This window comes from Eleutherodactylus coqui, chromosome 12 (assembly GCF_035609145.1).
Source record: "Eleutherodactylus coqui strain aEleCoq1 chromosome 12, aEleCoq1.hap1, whole genome shotgun sequence".
NCBI lineage: Eukaryota > Metazoa > Chordata > Amphibia > Anura > Eleutherodactylidae > Eleutherodactylus > Eleutherodactylus coqui.
Genome location: NC_089848.1, coordinates 29,985,693 through 30,003,382, shown reverse-complemented (window position 1 = coordinate 30,003,382; position 17,690 = coordinate 29,985,693). Strand labels below are relative to the sequence as shown.

At 46.0% G+C, this 17,690-nt stretch overlaps 1 protein-coding gene across 3 annotated transcripts in view; it reads right to left on the bottom strand.

The window, feature by feature from the left end:
• Positions 1-17,690, bottom strand: part of BBS9 (Bardet-Biedl syndrome 9) — a 374,874-nt gene that overhangs the window by 144,599 nt on the left and 212,585 nt on the right. For all 3 annotated transcript variants that reach the window (XM_066584494.1, XM_066584497.1, XM_066584495.1), the window contains 4 exons: positions 11,230-11,370; positions 11,057-11,152; positions 8,890-9,062; positions 4,582-4,734 (listed from right to left, as the gene is read on the bottom strand). In XM_066584494.1, the coding sequence (XP_066440591.1) occupies positions 4,582-4,734; positions 8,890-9,062; positions 11,057-11,152; positions 11,230-11,370 (563 nt within the window). The remainder of the gene's footprint in view (positions 1-4,581; positions 4,735-8,889; positions 9,063-11,056; positions 11,153-11,229; positions 11,371-17,690) is intronic.

The following is a 17,690-nucleotide window of genomic DNA, read 5'->3' as shown; positions in this document are numbered from 1 at the left end:
AAGAGCGGCACGACTGCAGAATGTGCGACCACAGAGTGTCCTGAAAAATGGTATCCACATCTCATCCACTGTGACAATCCATGGTATGAAGGCACCATTCTTGCCGTGATCGCATGTAAAATCCCCTTACACATTGTCATGCATGCAGCCTTGTGATCATTTGTCAACATTCGCGGCACCCACCTGGAGCAAACTTTCCACATCTTCAAGTCTTCACCAAGATGGTGAGCACAGATGAAGATGCTGACTTTGCAGGCGATCTCTCAAACAGCTAAACAACGGTCTTCCATGATCACCTGCTCCACTCGCGCAGTTACGCTGTTAGACCGGCTGGTGCGTGGCCGGGGCTCCTTCGGTTTGTTCTAACATCACATTCGGCCTTCTTTCAACTGTTGCACCAACGAACACACATTTTCCTGCCCTTGACACCTTTAGCGCACGTCTCACTCAACTGATGATTAATGTTGATGGATCACCTACAGCGCACGTGGCTGGCACTACCATTAACATAATTTACCAATAGCCGCACACTTTAATGAACTATGGACGCTCTGGGGGGTGCCAAAAGATACACACAGAATATAAACTTTACTGTATAGACAAGTTCTAACTACATAATATATACAAAAAGCCCAAACACAAGGGAGTGTCATATAATAACAACTGCTGCCCCTCCAGTCCCCTCAAATGACCCAATACATAATATAAGCATGCGGTTACACAAACCCAGCAAGTAGCAGCGATTCTAAATTGCAATGAATGACATTCAAAGGGTCTGGAGTGAAGGTTTGTTTAAGCCCCCTAATTACAGAGGATATCTAGACAATGTAAACTAGAACAACCATAATGCATCTCACCCACAATACTGATACTGCATGTCTATAATGGGAAGTGAGAAAACCCCCGCATATCGCCACCGGCAATCGCTTCGTCGGTGACAAAGTTAGGCCAGATTCATGTGGCTGTGTCCGAGAATCTTTGGCACAACTGCATCCGTGTGCTGTCCGAACTCCACGGACACCGCATATTACATCTCCTCTACTTGTCCAATAAGAATAGGACGTGCGGCCTAAACACAAATGTCCACGGATGTAAAATATATTGATTAGCACAAAATGTTGGGCCTATTTAGATTATAAAAAGTTTAAATTCACTTGGTTTAGCTTCCCGAACCCAACTCTCATGGCAGCGCCTTGTGATCCAGCAGTGCCCATTCTTAACTTAGGAGTACAGTGTACTTTTTCAACTGGACTAGCAGGCAGAGAGCATTGCCTGATTAGTTGGTCATTCCGTACTCTTCTTAAGTAATACTATCAAACACCAATCCTATAGAAGACAGTCTAAGAAAATGAGTCTAACCCTTAAGATGCCATGCACAATAGAGTAACTAGGTTAATGTCAGCAAAACTCACCAATATCAGCTCAACCAGTTAACTATCCTATGTGTATACGGGGTTTTGTAATTTCCCCCCCGAACATTACATACTAAAGGCAAGGAGGCGGAAAGGAGGATGGAGCCATAGGATTTCAACATCTCTGATACTTCTGTTTTCGACAAGATGGGATTCTACTAGAGATGTCTGGCAGTGGCTTACTCTACTCTCCCCATTCAGAATACATACATGCTTGACCGAGCATCAATGTGTAGTGGGGGAATTAGGAGGGACAGCTGTCAGCCAAGCTAAGCGTTAATGGTAAAGGGGGGGGTTGGCCAACAGCTTTGTTGAACCTAATGCCTATAATACCGTGGATATCATCAGGGCCAGGTGCTTTATATTACTTTTCCTTAGAGATGCGGCCAATTCTTGTACATAAACATTACTAAATGCAAAGTATTGGACATGACTGTCATCTGCTAATGTCATCTCAACCATTACTTTGTCTTCTGTCATTATACAGTGTAAATATACCTTTCAGAGGGCTTATAGTATAACATATCCTTATGCTCTGAATTCGTTTTCATTCTTTATTATAAACTGTTAAAAGTAGAAATATAAAAGAGATACAAAATAACAATTGTAACCAACCCAAGAAAAGAATTACGACAACCATCCCTTAGTGGAAAATACAAGAATAGTAGGTATGACAAGCAGATGATCTATAAATTGGTTCCTAAGAGGGGATGACCCACAATAAAATAACAGTTTAATGGCCATAAAAACAGACTAAGAACGAACAGGGGAAAAGAAAAAGACGAAAAACCAGGGTTGGAAGCTTGCTAACTATTTACAGCCAGAATAGAATGGTTTGCCAATGAACATTGAAATAGAATAGAAGAGGTAAAGCAGGATATACAAGAGGTATGAGTAATTCATAGCAACACGGTGAGTTCCTCTATTTTCATTGTGTCATCAACTCTGTGGACCCGGTGGATCAAAGATGTTGGAGAGGTGGATTTCCAGTGAGATGGAATACACAATCTGGCAACAAGGATGCTTCTACATTGTCTTCTAATATGTTTTTTATAGGGAGGCCAAAGAGCTGTAGATGATATAGGGCTGGGGACTGAGTTAGGTGAACATTGTCACCTCAAGGATCTTCTTCCAAAAATCAGCTAGTTTAGGGCAATCCAAGAAGAACTCTAATGGAACCCTGGCCTGATCAATGCCAGAATAAAGGGACAACAGAGGGGACAGACCACCACCCGGATAGCAGCTTGTAACACACCTCCTAATATTTACTGACAATAGAGTACTTATGGACAATTACAAGGATGTTGATATGCATGAGAGAGAAAGTACGGCTGGGATTATTCTTCCATCTCGTCAAAAAAGGTGGTTTAAAGTCTGGGTCCAGAGAGATCTGTAAGAAGTACCATTTAGCAAATCGTGTATAATGTTGAGGAAGTGCCACATATGTAGCAGATTCAAAAATCTAAAAAGTGAAAATAAAATCTCACCTGGTACAAACTCCTGGTACCCTAAGGCACCAGTGGTCTCACCTTAGGATTGATTTCTGTGTGGTCTTATGTCCAATGGCATCCACTTGTCAAGGGGAGAGCTGCTGAAATTTCAGGGGTTCACTAAATGCAAATGCAAACCAAATGGAAACAGGAGGGGGTATTGTGGACATCATAACCCCCTCCTTCAAAATAAGTTATCTCGACTTGAAAGTGCATATATTGTGCTATCCCATGGGGGAAAGTGGGTCCTGTGAGCGCAGGAATCTTTTACTAAATATCTTTTTCATTTAGCAAATAGTGGCACTTATCCAGTGGGGTCTGATCCCCTACAAAGCCGCTCAATCTGAATTGGCCATCTACCAAAATTTGCTGAAGGGGACAGAGAAACAAAGCAGTGGTCTTATGTCGGTTCCAGAGTGTTAAACAGTAGAACCTGAAGGGTATGTTACCGCTCATATATCTCCCCTTCACAGTGGTGGTAATACTGGCATGTTCTCAGAGACAAAGAATACAGGGGAACCAGTAGGCCTAACTTGTTCTATGGTGGTGTGGTCTACTTGGCCGTGGTGGAGCTTCAGCCAAAAAGCCTGAACTGTTCACTGCAGTAATCAGGCGCAGAAGCCTTCCAATGGTGTCAGAGTTTGCTCAGAGCAGTACAGGCTGTGTCTGGTAGGCCGGCACCATCTTGGAAGCTGATGCGGAAGTGGAGGTAGCAACGACCAGAATGTCACTGCTTTATGCTATATGATAGCTAATTATTTCCTATTGGAAAAGATTAGCTATGATAAAGTTAATTTCAATTAGACATTTTGTTCCGGGACACATTGCCATCTCTGAGGAGTCTCAACTTTACATTTTCAGAAATCCATAGATGTGTAAGCTTCTTGATCAAGAATGTCTTGCATAACAAGTAGAAAGGTATTTGTGGCCACAAATGTCCCAACACACGCACATTTGATTTAGCATTCGGTCTACAAGAAAAGACTCAATCTAGCGGGACCTTTACAAGAACAGCTGGCTCAGCAATACCAGGTGACAAACAACAAGCACTGATAAGTACGTGTTAGTTATGACCTTTGTAATGAGTATTCACAAACACGGACTGCACAAGTTCATCATGAGTCTCAAGGTACCCTTACACGGGGCAATCATCGCCGGAATAATCAATGGAAACAGTGAATTGGCCAATAGTCGTCCCGCATACACACGGCCACCGACAGGGCGCTGAGTGAGGAATCACTCGCTTGTTGGAGTCGCTTGGTTTTCAGCTCACCTAAATACCAAGCGAGTATCAGCCTTTGTGAACATCTATAAACGACTGCCTGTTTGCTATAAATGGAGTTGGGCGGCTGGAAGAGATCTCTGACGGCTCCGCCTCCATTTTTTGAAAGTGCTGGAGCGATGGATGGTTGGTGGGACGGCTGACGGGCGGTTATATGTGCATGGCCGCCGTCCCGTGTAAAGGTTCATTTAATCAGGGCTTTACAAGACTGATTTTAGCTGAGAAAGATCTCTTATGTGATTCCATTGTGATTCTCAATCCATAAACATGCAGGTCATTCCTCTGATAAACGTCTTGCTCTTCATAAACTGACATAATTGTGGTAATTAAAACACCCCCAATATTTCTAACCAGCTCCTAAAACTAGATATCATACATTGGAGTCGCTCCGTCCTACCTGTCTGTAGGTACCATCCAGTAAAGTGTCGAGGTTCTGAAGAGGAGCAGGTGTCTTATCTTTGAACCTTGTCAACAGCAGCTTCTGAATTGCACGAAATTGTACGGCCCGCTCAGTTAACAGATTCTCATATTTTTCTGTATTCATTCGCAACTGAAAAAATGAATAATGAAGAAACAGCGATAAGTCTAAAATGAAAAACTTGCAAAAGTAACATTTATTTAAAAAACTGCCAATATCATGTAAAGTTAAGTTAGTAAATGTTGCAGGAGGGTATCACAGGTGAAAGTTGACAGAATCGCAATTCATTATGTGAGGTAATATTCTTGATTTTCAACCAACCTAGTGCTGTGATAACAAGAAGGAAGTCATATGATAAACAGACATGATTGGAAACAATGGACAGTAAGAGGAACCTTCATACACACAGATAATCCCATTAGTAAATAACAGAATTCTGTGCTTTTACATGAGTTGGCAAGGCACCCAGAAATGATTTCCCAATGAAGACCAGAAAAACGATTTCTAATGAGCAAAGAATTTCAACTGGATTTCCTCTGGAAAATATGTGCCAAAAAGTAGTAAATGTTTTTAAATACATGACATTCCTCTGGTCGGGGATAAAACAAAGATTTATGTTTTGTGGATAGCTGATAACCATTTTCACAAGCCCCAAAGACTCAGTGCAAGCATCGCTCTAATATGTTTAAAATTTATTTTCCACCGGCCACCGCTTCTCAGGATTCCAAGAACAGTTTATATGGAGCGCACAAACGCCAATATCATGGGAGCTGGACAGAGGGAAAATAAAACAGGAAGCTGCCGGGCGGACGGAGTGATAAAACACTTACCACATCGGAGGGCAAAATCAACATTTACATTTACTAGATAAAGGAACAATAAGAGAACATAATAGAGTCAAACCCATATTGAACTGGTTTTATATTGCTCTAGACCAGGGGTGTCACACTCATTTTCACCGAGGGCCACATCAGGCTTATGGTGACCTTCAAAGGGCCGATTGTAAGACAGTATAGTGAGGGCTCGTTCACACAAGCGTATTTGCATACATAATATGCAGTGAATAGAAGCCATTGATTTCACTGAGTTCATTCACATGATGTATATTTTCATACAGCAGGACCTATTATGTTGCATACGATGCACCCCGATAGGCCATTGAAGTGAACAGGCCGCGCAAATACATGGTGAATTTGCAGGAAACCTATGTATTCACTGCATATTTGCGCACCATCTCAGTGGGCCCATCTGCGTTCTTTTTTGCGTGCCCAAATATGCAGGCATAAGCGATTTTCGATTGTGCAAATACGCATCGTATTTGTGTGATCGAAATATGATTACGCCCATGTGAACGAGCCCTAATAATGACCCCTACAGTGGCCCCAGTAAAAATATTGACCCCCACAGTGGGCCAATTTGTAATAGCGACCCCCCACAGTGGCCCCAGTAGTAATAGCGAGCCCCACAGTGGCCACAGTAGTAATAGCGAGCCCCATAGTGGCCCCAGTACTAACAGGGTACCCCACAGTGGCCCCATTAGGAACAAGGTACCCCACAGTGGCCCCAGTAGTAACAGGGTACCGCACAGTGGCCCCAGTAGTAACAGGGTACCCCACAGTGGCCCCAGTAGTAACAGGGTACCCCACAGTGGCCCCAGTAGTAACAGCAACCCCCACAGTGGCCCCAGTAGTAATAGTGACCCCCACAGTAATATATACCCCCTCACTAGTAATAATTCCCCAGCAATATTATCCCTGTCAGTAATAATATTATCCCCGTCAGTAATATTAACCCCCTCCCAGCCATATTAACCCCCCCACCCCAGCAGCAATATTAACCCCCCAACCCATATACTTTCCTTCTCCTTGCAGTCGGCGCTGCTCCCTCTCTGCTCACGCTGAGCCCGAGTGCACACTGACGTCAGTGTGTAGCCCGGAACGCTTCCTCTCTGAGTCCTCTCCTGCGGAACTGAAGAGAAGGGGACTCAGGGAAGGAGGGACGTCAGTGTGCGCGGGATCAACGGTAATAGCGTGATTACCAGCGGGGAGCTGTGGCACCCCAGCTGGTAATCGCTTCAGTGGTGAGCAGCTGTCGGCATGCCGCGGCCACATAAAATGAGGCAGCGGGCCGGATTCGGCCCGCGTGCCTTGTGTTTGACACATGTGCTCTAGACACTCAGATATGAACCTTGTTTGCTTCATAGGAGAAATTTGCTCAAAATGTGATTGTTCCCAGCAAGAGAAAACATGTAATCTTGTAGATATGAGAGCTTTTAATGGCCGAAAAAAATACATGATGTTATAGCGAGCTTTCCAGCCTACTAAGGGGTCTTCTTCAAGTTCGAAATCTTGCTATAAAACATTATAACATCATGTCTTTCTATTTGTCATTAAAAGGTCTTAGGCTGGGCTCACACATGACGGAATCCCGGCGGAAATCTCGCGGTTTGGCCGCAGCGAAAAACCATGAGATCTCCGGCGGGAAAAGCACTGCTTCAAATCCTGTGGCACGCTCTTCCACTGCAGCCTGCGTTCCCATAGAGGGGAACGCGGCCGCAGCGGAAGAAAAAAAAACTAACATGCTGCGGACGGCGAATCCACGCTGTAGCGCCGAATCCTGCCGGCTTTGCCGGGGCAGATTCGGTGTCTCGTGTGGACAAGATTTCTGAGAAATCTAGTCCACATGGCTGGCTAATACCGGGACAAGCGGCTGCAGGCGAATTTGCAACGGCGAAATTCCACGCGGAATTTCCGTGGCAAATCCGCCCAGTGTGAACCCAGCCTTATATCTACAAGATTACCTGGTTTCTGTTACTGAGAACAATCACACTTTGCTCTACTGGCTAACACCGGACCAAAGTATTTTCTTTTTGCCCAAAACCTCAATCAACATTCAAAATCATAGCGGTCTGAACCCACTGTGATGGTGCTTAGAAGTGGGAGGCAAAACTCTATACAAAGTCATTCAACTTTCAAGTTCATTGCTAGGAAAACTGTGATAGACAATTCCAGAAATCTATAAAGGGAAGAGATTTGGGTGATCCATGAAACATCAAACCCCCTTCATTGTAGAAGCCTGTGGTGGCTGACAGAATCCACCAATATGGTATTCTGAGGTGTCTATGAAACACCTTTCAGGCTCCATTTCATCTATAAGTGCATCATCCACTGAAAATAAGCTGAGAGATAAGTGGACTGTTGTCACAGGCAAATATTCTATGTGGAGCAACGCAAGGAAACAGAATCCCAGCTATAATGGAGATTTATTTTCCTTAACGGTCTACAAAAACAATGATAAGCCAATGATGAGGGCTACACTGGCATATGTGTATGATAATAATAGCATGCTCAAAGGAGATACAATCAAGGGCCCCACTAACATGTCAATCACGGAACTGAAAGAAGCCGTGAAAGACAGGAATGTGTGGAGAACATTGATCCATGGAGTGACCGAAGGTCGGATGCGACTTAACGGATAATCATCAAGCCTATAATCAAACTACTAACAACCACTTGTCTGTGAGTATGTATGTGTGTGTGTGTGATTCTTATGCTCCACCCCTGGTGATGTCATCGCTCCCCCCCTGGTGACGACATTGTAGGTCCTACAACATATATAAAACACAGAGTCTGATCGACAGAAGAACAACAGTGTTAGGGCTCTTGAAAAGGGGAGGTCAAAAATAACAAAATGAGAATACAACTAAACCGCTATTATGTCAGGCACAACTCAGCAGTCCTGACAGAACACACTGACCTACCTCCACCACAGCGATCCAGTGGGCTGAAGGACCTGTGGAGATGTCACTGTTGTGGGAGGAGCCAAGCTGTGTATGTCTTGTGTGGTAATCAAGCTGCTGTGTGTGTGATGTGTGGGGATCATAATGCATGTACCATGTAGCAGAGCTGTGTGGCACATTGTGCCACATGAAAAACTGGTACTATAATTTCCTTTCATATGCTCTATCAGAATATGTGGAGGTAAGATTAAGGAATCCTCCGCTCAGGACCCCCCTAGTCAGACTGAAGGGCTCTGGATGTTTCAGTGCGACCAAGGCTGTTGAACGTGTGGTGGACACATGATTGCATCAGGTGTGCGTTCAGAAGGGATGTTGTCCTGAATCCCTGTATGGATGTCCCTTCCATGGAATGGACTTTAAAGATCAACAGACTGCTTGAGTAATGCTTCTACAAGGACAACGACTACAAGACAAACTCCATTCTCAGCAGTTATAAATTCTTGGCCAGTTTGCACTCAGATTCTGACAACATAATGGACATACCATACCTCAAAGTGTTGGTCAATTAGCTCAAAGTATTCCTGAAGCGGAATTGGTCCAGAGAAAGAGCATGTGAAGTCTTTAATGCCTTGCTTCAGGAAATACTCTTCAAAGCGCATGATGAGCTCCTTTGTAACGAGCCAGAGGTCCTCAAAAGTTTCACTCTGGATTCTGTATCTCTCTAAAGTACAAAGGAGGAATGAAGAAGGTTGGGTTGGACTAAATAGAAGCTTGTATTATGGAACAGGCAGCCTGAAGAAGAGATTTCACACATTACGGTAATATTTACAGATTCCTTCTATCGGGGAGGAAGCCTGAGCGGGCATGTGATACATATGTGTCCGATACTTCCCAACAGCCTATAGAGACATTATGTCTGTAGCTGTTAATATACGTCACAAATATGGATACAGATCTCATGTCCAATCTGCACCACTGAATAACCATAGTGTATTATCACCGGTACTACTCCCTACAAGTGGCAGTAAGGGCTCATGTCCATGGGTGGATTTGAACTTTGACATGTGGTTGCTGCATGCTCCATTTTAGTGCGGTTTTTACACAGAAGGCTTCCATTGAAGTCAGTGGAAGCCATTCGATCTGCGACCAAGCAGCAGTTTAAAAAAAAATGCACATGTGCGCCGGCCGGCGCTTCCGCAAACATCTGCAGTACAGACCTGGACACATAGGCAGGGTGGCTGGCCATGGGCAGGGTCAGATTCCGCTGCGGGCTCCCTCATGCGGACTTCAACCCGCCCGTGGACATGAGCCCTAATTCATATTACAGGAAATGCAAGTATTACAAAAAAGACATTTTGTAATATTGTTGAGTGAGCCCGGCAGCAGACATAGGGATTATTCACAAAACAGACAGTGCTAAATAAGGCTGCCTTCACACTTGGGCCCTTGTACGCAAATCTAGAAGAAAGCAATATACTTATCGTGACGCCCGAGTGCCATGGCATCTGACTAGCCTGGTGACATCCTGTAAACCTGTCGCATGGGCTTCCAATGTAGAAGCCCGGCAGGTTTATGGGACATCACTGATGACATCACTGTGGGGACTCCTGTTGCGTAAACAACCATGTGACCACGGCAGCAAACAGAAGACCAGCAGACCAGAGCAGCGCAGTAGTAGTATAAAGGGGAGCATTACTGGTACAGTATATATATGACTCTCCCCCTACTGCCACAGTGTATGCTGGTGGAATCCCTTTAACAATGAACTATCACTGAACTCCTGATTCAAGATCACATCACACAAACACACGAGTGTAGCGCTGCTAATATATATGTGTGTGTGTTTGCACCCAAATCATTATTGTCGTTTTACCGAAGGCTTAAGATAATTAGGGGCAACGCTTTGATTTCTGTGTCTGCAAAGATGGTGAGCGGTGCAAAAAACTTTTTTTTTTTTATAGTGTTACTAGATGATTTGTTCTGTTTTCAAGTCTCTACTAAATGCCCAAATTCTGCACGATACACAAATATTTCCTGCATGTATCATCCAGAAGAACCTCCGGCATATCGGTCCCTGCTAGCAATGATCCAACGCCTTCTGCCCAGCGAGACAGCATTTCAACACGGTTAGCTGTGAGCCACACAAATGGCACGGGTCATACCTCTTCTGCACCCATCTACCCGGCCCTGAAACAAGCCATCCATTATCATGATAAGGATGGCATTACGGCCCGTGGTAAGTCATGCAGCACTGCTGACTGATCAAGCGGCATTTCAATTCACCTCCTTTGAAAACAAAGGCGTGCGAGGTACAATGTAAATCCACTGTCAGGGGTCAGGATGTGTCCGTGGTTTATATAGATCTGTGATAGACCCCGGAGGGCCAACCCAAGTCACCGGACTCATAGGCCATCATTTATAAAGCCTTTAGTACTATGGCTCCTATGTATTCCCCGGGCGAGGCTCACACTTGCCTTTGGCTCTGCCGGATCACATTTCCCTTGCTGCGCTATTCTTTCCTCTATAACAACCGAATCATTATAAGTCCGTTGGATCTGTCAAGTGTCATGGCTGATATATTAACTGAGGTCACGATGCCAGCGCGAGCGAAGCCGTTCTCAAATGTTGTTGGTGGACCTACAGATTTATCATCAGTAGGAATATAAACATCTACAGTATGCCAAGTCTGTAAAAAAAATATAAATTTCCACTTACGTGAAGTCTTGGAGGCAAGGAGCGTGACTTTCTGTCCGGCAAGTAAATGGAAACCTAAAGCGCTGACTTGGTCATCATCGGCACGTTCTACAAAATCTGAAAGGGGAAGAATGTCAATAAACCTCTTATGGAGAAACAAGGGAAGGAGTTACCTATGTGATCCCAATGCTCACCTGGAAACAGGTCAACCAGATTGACAGGAGGCTTGTTGGTGTCAATTGTCAATTTGTGGTTTGCTGCTTTTGATGGCTGTATAGGTAAACAAACGAGCCGTAAAGGAAGCCAGAATTTACACTGAGCAACCCGAGGAACACCTGTATAGTGAGAAGGAGAATGTCAGCATATTATATAGGATACCATAAAAATCAGACAAACGTGCCGGCTGCTTCCAAAAACAGCGCCACACCTGATCACAGGTTGTGTGCGATATTGCGGCGCCCCAAAAACAGCTTCCAACACCAGATGATAAATGTATTGGCCCATTATACTTCATGACCATGACCCCAGTGCTCAGCTGCTTCCATCCCTGAACGGATGGGCAGTGTTTATGCTCCACCGTGGCCCCTTCCAAACTCTTCTTCACCGCGATTGAAGAGCAAATTAGGATCCAGTACTTTAAATATATAATTCAGTTCTGTTCTTGAATATAAAATTTGAAGTAAGGAGATTAATTAGACCGCGTTCTCCGTTCTGTCACTAATTGCTAGCAAAGCTTAAAGGCAATGGACAGCTTTGATGGTTAATTTTCAGGGGTTTTTTTACTTAAAGGGGGAATTTCTTTGTAATATACATCAAGCATGACATCAAAAATAAAAAAAATCTTTAAAAAATATGTTCAATCCAAAAATTTGATTTACACGGTCATTTTCTAATGACGTTTTCCCTTTAACTCTTTAAAGACCAGCATTTTTTTCACATTTTCATTTTCATTTTTCAGTCCTGCTTTTCTGTCCCCGTGGCTGTGAGAGGGCAGGATGAGCTGATTGGACCTTTGTTACTCAGCACCATTGACTTGCAGAAAATCACTCACTTTTGAAATATTTAAAATACAGACCCATTACATAGATGAAAGTCCCATCTATACTTAATGTGATGAGCATTTGCTTCCAATGATTAAAACTCGTTATTGACAAAACCCATTTACAGAATGACCTGCCACATAATTATTGGCCATTGCTGGGAATTCATAATGAATTTTTGAGGCCACAGAAGGACATTTTCAACACTAGCCCAGCCCGGGTGTCACAACACTAGCCCAGCCCGGGTGTCACAACACTAGCCCAGCCCGGGTGTCACAACACTAGCCCAGCCCGGGTGTCACAACACTAGCCCAGCCCGGGTGTCACAACACTAGCCCAGCCCGGGTGTCACAACACTAGCCCAGCCCGGGTGTCACAACACTAGCCCAGCCCGGGTGTCACAACACTAGCCCAGCCCGGGTGTCACAACACTAGCGCCAGCCCGGGTGTCACAACACTAGCGCCAGCCCGCGTGTCACAACACTAGCGCCAGCCCGCGTGTCACAACACTAGCGCCAGCCCGCGTGTCACAACACTAGCGCCAGCCCGCGTGTCACAACACTAGCGCCAGCCCGCGTGTCACAACACTAGCGCCAGCCCGCGTGTCACAACACTAGCGCCAGCCCGGGTGTCACAACACTAGCGCCAGCCCGGGTGTCACAACTACTAGCGCCAGCCCGGGTGTCACAACTACTAGCGCCAGCCCGGGTGTCACAACTACTAGCGCCAGCCCGGGTGTCACAACTACTAGCGCCAGCCCGGGTGTCACAACTACTAGCGCCAGCCCGGGTGTCACAACTACTAGCGCCAGCCCGGGTGTCACAACTACTAGCGCCAGCCCGGGTGTCACAACTACTAGCGCCAGCCCGGGTGTCACAACTACTAGCGCCAGCCCGGGTGTCACAACACTAGCGCCAGCCCGGGTGTCACAACACTAGCGCCAGCCCGGGTGTCACAACACTAGCCCAGCCCAGGTGTCACAACACTAGCCCAGCCCGGGTGTCACAACACTAGCCCAGCCCGGGTGTCACAACACTAGTCCAGCCCGGGTGTCACAACACTAGCCCAGCCCGGGTGTCACAACACTAGCCCAGCCCGGGTGTCACAACACTAGCGCCAGCCCGGGTGTCACAACACTAGCGCCAGCCCGGGTGTCACAACACTAGCGCCAGCCCGGGTGTCACAACCCTAGCGCCAGCCCGGGTGTCACAACCCTAGCGCCAGCCCGGGTGTCACAACACTAGCGCCAGCCCGGGTGTCACAACACTAGCGCCAGCCCGGGTGTCACAACACTAGCGCCAGCCCGGGTGTCACAACACTAGCGCCAGCCCGCGTGTCACAACACTAGCCCAGCCCGGGTGTCAACAGTAGCCCAGCCCGGGTGTCACAACACTAGCCCAGCCCGGGTGTCCCTTCAGGGATGGAGGTCTGTGTTGCTCCAGTTTGCTCTCCTTTGTACCTAGCAGGCTTGATAAAGGAAGCTGTTACAATACAAACCCCTCTGCAGAATGTTTCTCTGAGTCATGTTGGCCAGCAGCATTCAAAGTTCTTTCATCTTATCTTTAGACATTAGAAAGGTCAGGACAGATCAGAGGGATCTTTTTTCCAGAGTCACAGGATGTAAACACAGACAAGGCAGAATATATCATATGAACCAGTGAGTTTAGTCATCCTGTAGCCCAACACAATGGCCACCGGCAATAACAAGACTCTTAACATGAAAAGTATTACCAAACATTTGTCATTAAAACCGCATGATGGCAGCAAAGCTTCCCTCCTGCCCATCCACCACCCAGCCCGCACACTCCGAACCGCTTACACACTCAAACTAAACACCCCTCACATATGACCTCTACCCCTGCACCTCCTTACCAACTCATTTGCCTCCTACCACCCCCCCCCCCCAAATAAGCCCTACCGCTATTTTTAAGGGGAGTGGGTGAGAGGGCTTGAAATATAAACCCTTTCCTGAAAATAAGCCCTAGCAAATTGAAAAAAAACCCATCACTGAATGGCGGAGCCCTGTCACTAGAAGGAGAATTCTGTTCACACTGCACAATTATCGTGCAAACCGCTCAATCTAATGAATGATTTGCATGATAATCGTGCCATGTAAATGGGGCTTAACTCCGTAAACCTTTCCAGTATATTAATAAGATGCCAACGGCTAATCAAAATTGAAAAACTCGCCCATTTCCAATATGTTAACTGCTGCTTCGCTTCATCTCAGGGTAGGGGCAAGTGAGCGCAAGGAACATTTACATATCTCCGGGAGAGGGGTGTGCATGCCAGATTAAGCCAATCTGTGTCCATAAGAACGGCTGACAGATTAGCACTCCAACAGAACATGACAACGGTTATTCAGTCCACCAATAGGGACATTCACAGTCAACCAGGCAATGCGCTTCCTGCGGTCCTAGTGCCTGCACATCTCGGCAATTAACTTTGCTAGTTCAGCATTTATATACAAATGTTGGAGAAAGTTTTTGCCTCCTCCAATAACATTTTTGTGCTTTGCTGTCACCGTGTGATTTTAATCACACATAATTGGTAATACTTCTCACCTTTTATATAATTAACATAATAAAGCTTCTGTTTTAAGCAGTGAATGGAGGTTCAGGGATCCTGTTACTGCCGGTGGCGACTGTGTTGGAGTGCACGTATATATCCTGCACGCTCACCAGGGACCGCTGGAGTTTGGTCTTGAATAAGTCACAAGTACAGTTTCAAGAAAAAGTAAGTGTACCCTTTGGGATTACCTGGATTTCTGCATTGATTACTAATATAATTTGGTCTGATTAGCTAAGTCACAACTATGGACAATATGTATTCTATTAAGCACACTGAGTAAACATCCACAGTGCAGGGAGAAAAAGTAAATCCATGAATTTAAATACTTTTAGATCCCCCTTTAACAGCAATTACCGCCACAAAACATTTCAGTTCATCATTATTTCTGGGATGCCTTGTGTACATCAGGCCATGCCACAGCATCGTGACAGGATTAAAGGGGTTAGTCACTTTCTGGCAAAATTGCTATAAATAAGTGTGCTTCATCAAAAGCAACTCTATAGATCCTCAATGCTTACCACCCCGTTTATCTCAAGACCCCTAATGTCCATGAAAATAACTGGTGCTCTCCTGCACATATGAATGAAGATGACAACAGTCACAAGATTTAACCACGTTCCTTGGCTGTTTCCACCACAGCACCATCCACTTCTGTACATACGTAGGCAAAGGTCCTTTTACTACCTGTACCCACGATGAACAAGTTCATCACCGCACAGATGTTGATGGAGGTAGGGGTGGGGGGGCAGTAGGGAAAGCTGTTACATGATTAAACCATGTGACCACTGCAGTTTTCATTCGTATGGATGGGAGAGCATATAGTCAGTGTTTGCTTTGGCAAGAGGGCACATTGAGATAAACAGTGTGGTAAGCACACAGAATCTATAGGGTCCCTTCTAATGAAACTCATTTATAGCAGATGAAAAATTGTGCCAAAAAGTGGCCAACGCCTTTAAATTCAGGGTTCTGACTTGGCTATTCCAATATACAGATCTTCGTGTCATGCACTACTGCCCTTCTATTCACTGGTTAGATAAACCTCTGGCAGCCATAAGGCAGGATGCTCCTTTCCCCATGCTTCACCAGTTGGAAGGAGTTTTGCTGCTGGTCTGCAGTGTTCCTGCACTTGGGCTACAAAGTGACACTTCTTTCTCATCTACGCATAGAACATTTTCCCAGGAGGATTGTGGATTGTCCAGGTAGTGGCAGTTGGGCCCCAATGATTGTTTTTGGACAGCAGCAGCTTCCTCCTTGAACACCATTTTGGTTCAGTTTTTGTATAATAGTAGATGCATGAACCGGTTTTTGCAGCTTGTAGAGCTTTCTGTAGGTCTTTGGCGGTTATCCTTGGGGTCTTTCTCACCTCTTGCAATATTGCCTGCTGTTCTTCTTGACCTTAACAGGACACCTAGGGTCAGCGGCTACAGTCCGGTAGATATCTGTCTATCCATGGACTGATGTACACCTAGGGTCAGCGGCTACAGTCCGGTAGACATCTGTCTATCCATGGACTTTTGTACACCCAGGGTCAGCGGCTACAGTCCGGTAGATATCGGTCTATCCGTGGACTGATGTACACCTAGGGTCAGCGGCTACAGTCCGGTAGATATCTGTCTATCCGTGGACTGATGTACACCTAGGGTCAGCGGCTACAGTCCGGTAGATATCTGTCTATCCATGGACTGATGTACACCTAGGGTCAGCGGCTACAGTCCGGTAGATATCTGTCTATCCATGGACTGATGTACGCCTAGGGTCAGTGGCTACAGTCCGGTAGATATCTGTCTATCCATGGACTGATGTACACCTAGGGTCAGCGGCTACAGTCCGGTAGATATCTGTCTATCCGTGGACTGATGTACACCTAGGGTCAGCGGCTACAGTCCGGTAGATATCTGTCTATCCATGGACTGATGTACACCTAGGGTCAGCGGCTACAGTCCGGTAGATATCTGTCTATCCATGGACTGATGTACGCCTAGGGTCAGTGGCTACAGTCCGGTAGATATCTGTCTATCCATGGACTGATGTACACCTAGGGTCAGCGGCTACAGTCCGGTAGATATCTGTCTATCCATGGACTGATGTACACCTAGGGTCAGCGGCTACAGTCCGGTAGATATCGGTCTATCCATGGACTGATGTACGCCTAGGGTCAGCGGCTACAGTCCGGTAGATATCGGTCTATCCATGGACTGATGTACATCTAGGGTCAGCGGCTACAGTCCGGTAGACATCTGTCTATCCATGGACTGATGTACACCTAGGGTCAGCGGCTACAGTCCGGTAGACATCTGTCTATCCATGGACTGATGTACACCTAGGGTCGGCGGCTACAGTCCGGTAGATATCTGTCTATCCATGGACTGATGTACACCTAGGGTCAGCGGCTACAGTCCGGTAGACATCTGTCTATCCATGGACTTTTGTACACCCAGGGTCAGCGGCTACAGTCCGGTAGATATCGGTCTATCCGTGGACTGATGTACACCTAGGGTCAGCGGCTACAGTCCGGTAGATATCTGTCTATCCATGGACTGATGTACGCCTAGGGTCAGCGGCTACAGTCCGGTAGATATCTGTCTATCCATGGACTGATGTACGCCTAGGGTCAGCGGCTACAGTCCGGTAGATATCTGTCTATCCATGGACTGATGTACACCTAGGGTCAGCGGCTACAGTCCGGTAGATATCTGTCTATCCATGGACTGATGTACACCTAGGGTCAGCGGCTACAGTCCGGTAGATATCGGTCTATCCATGGACTGATGTACACCTAGGGTCAGCGGCTACAGTCCGGTAGATATCGGTCTATCCATGGACTGATGTACACCTAGGGTCAGCGGCTACAGTCCGGTAGATATCGGTCTATCCATGGACTGATGTACACCTAGGGTCGGCGGCTACAGTCTGGTAGATATCGGTCTATCCATGGACTGATGTACACCTAGGGTCAGCGGCTACAGTCCGGTAGATATCTGTCTATCCATGGACTGATGTACGCCTAGGGTCAGCGGCTACAGTCCGGTAGATATCGGTCTATC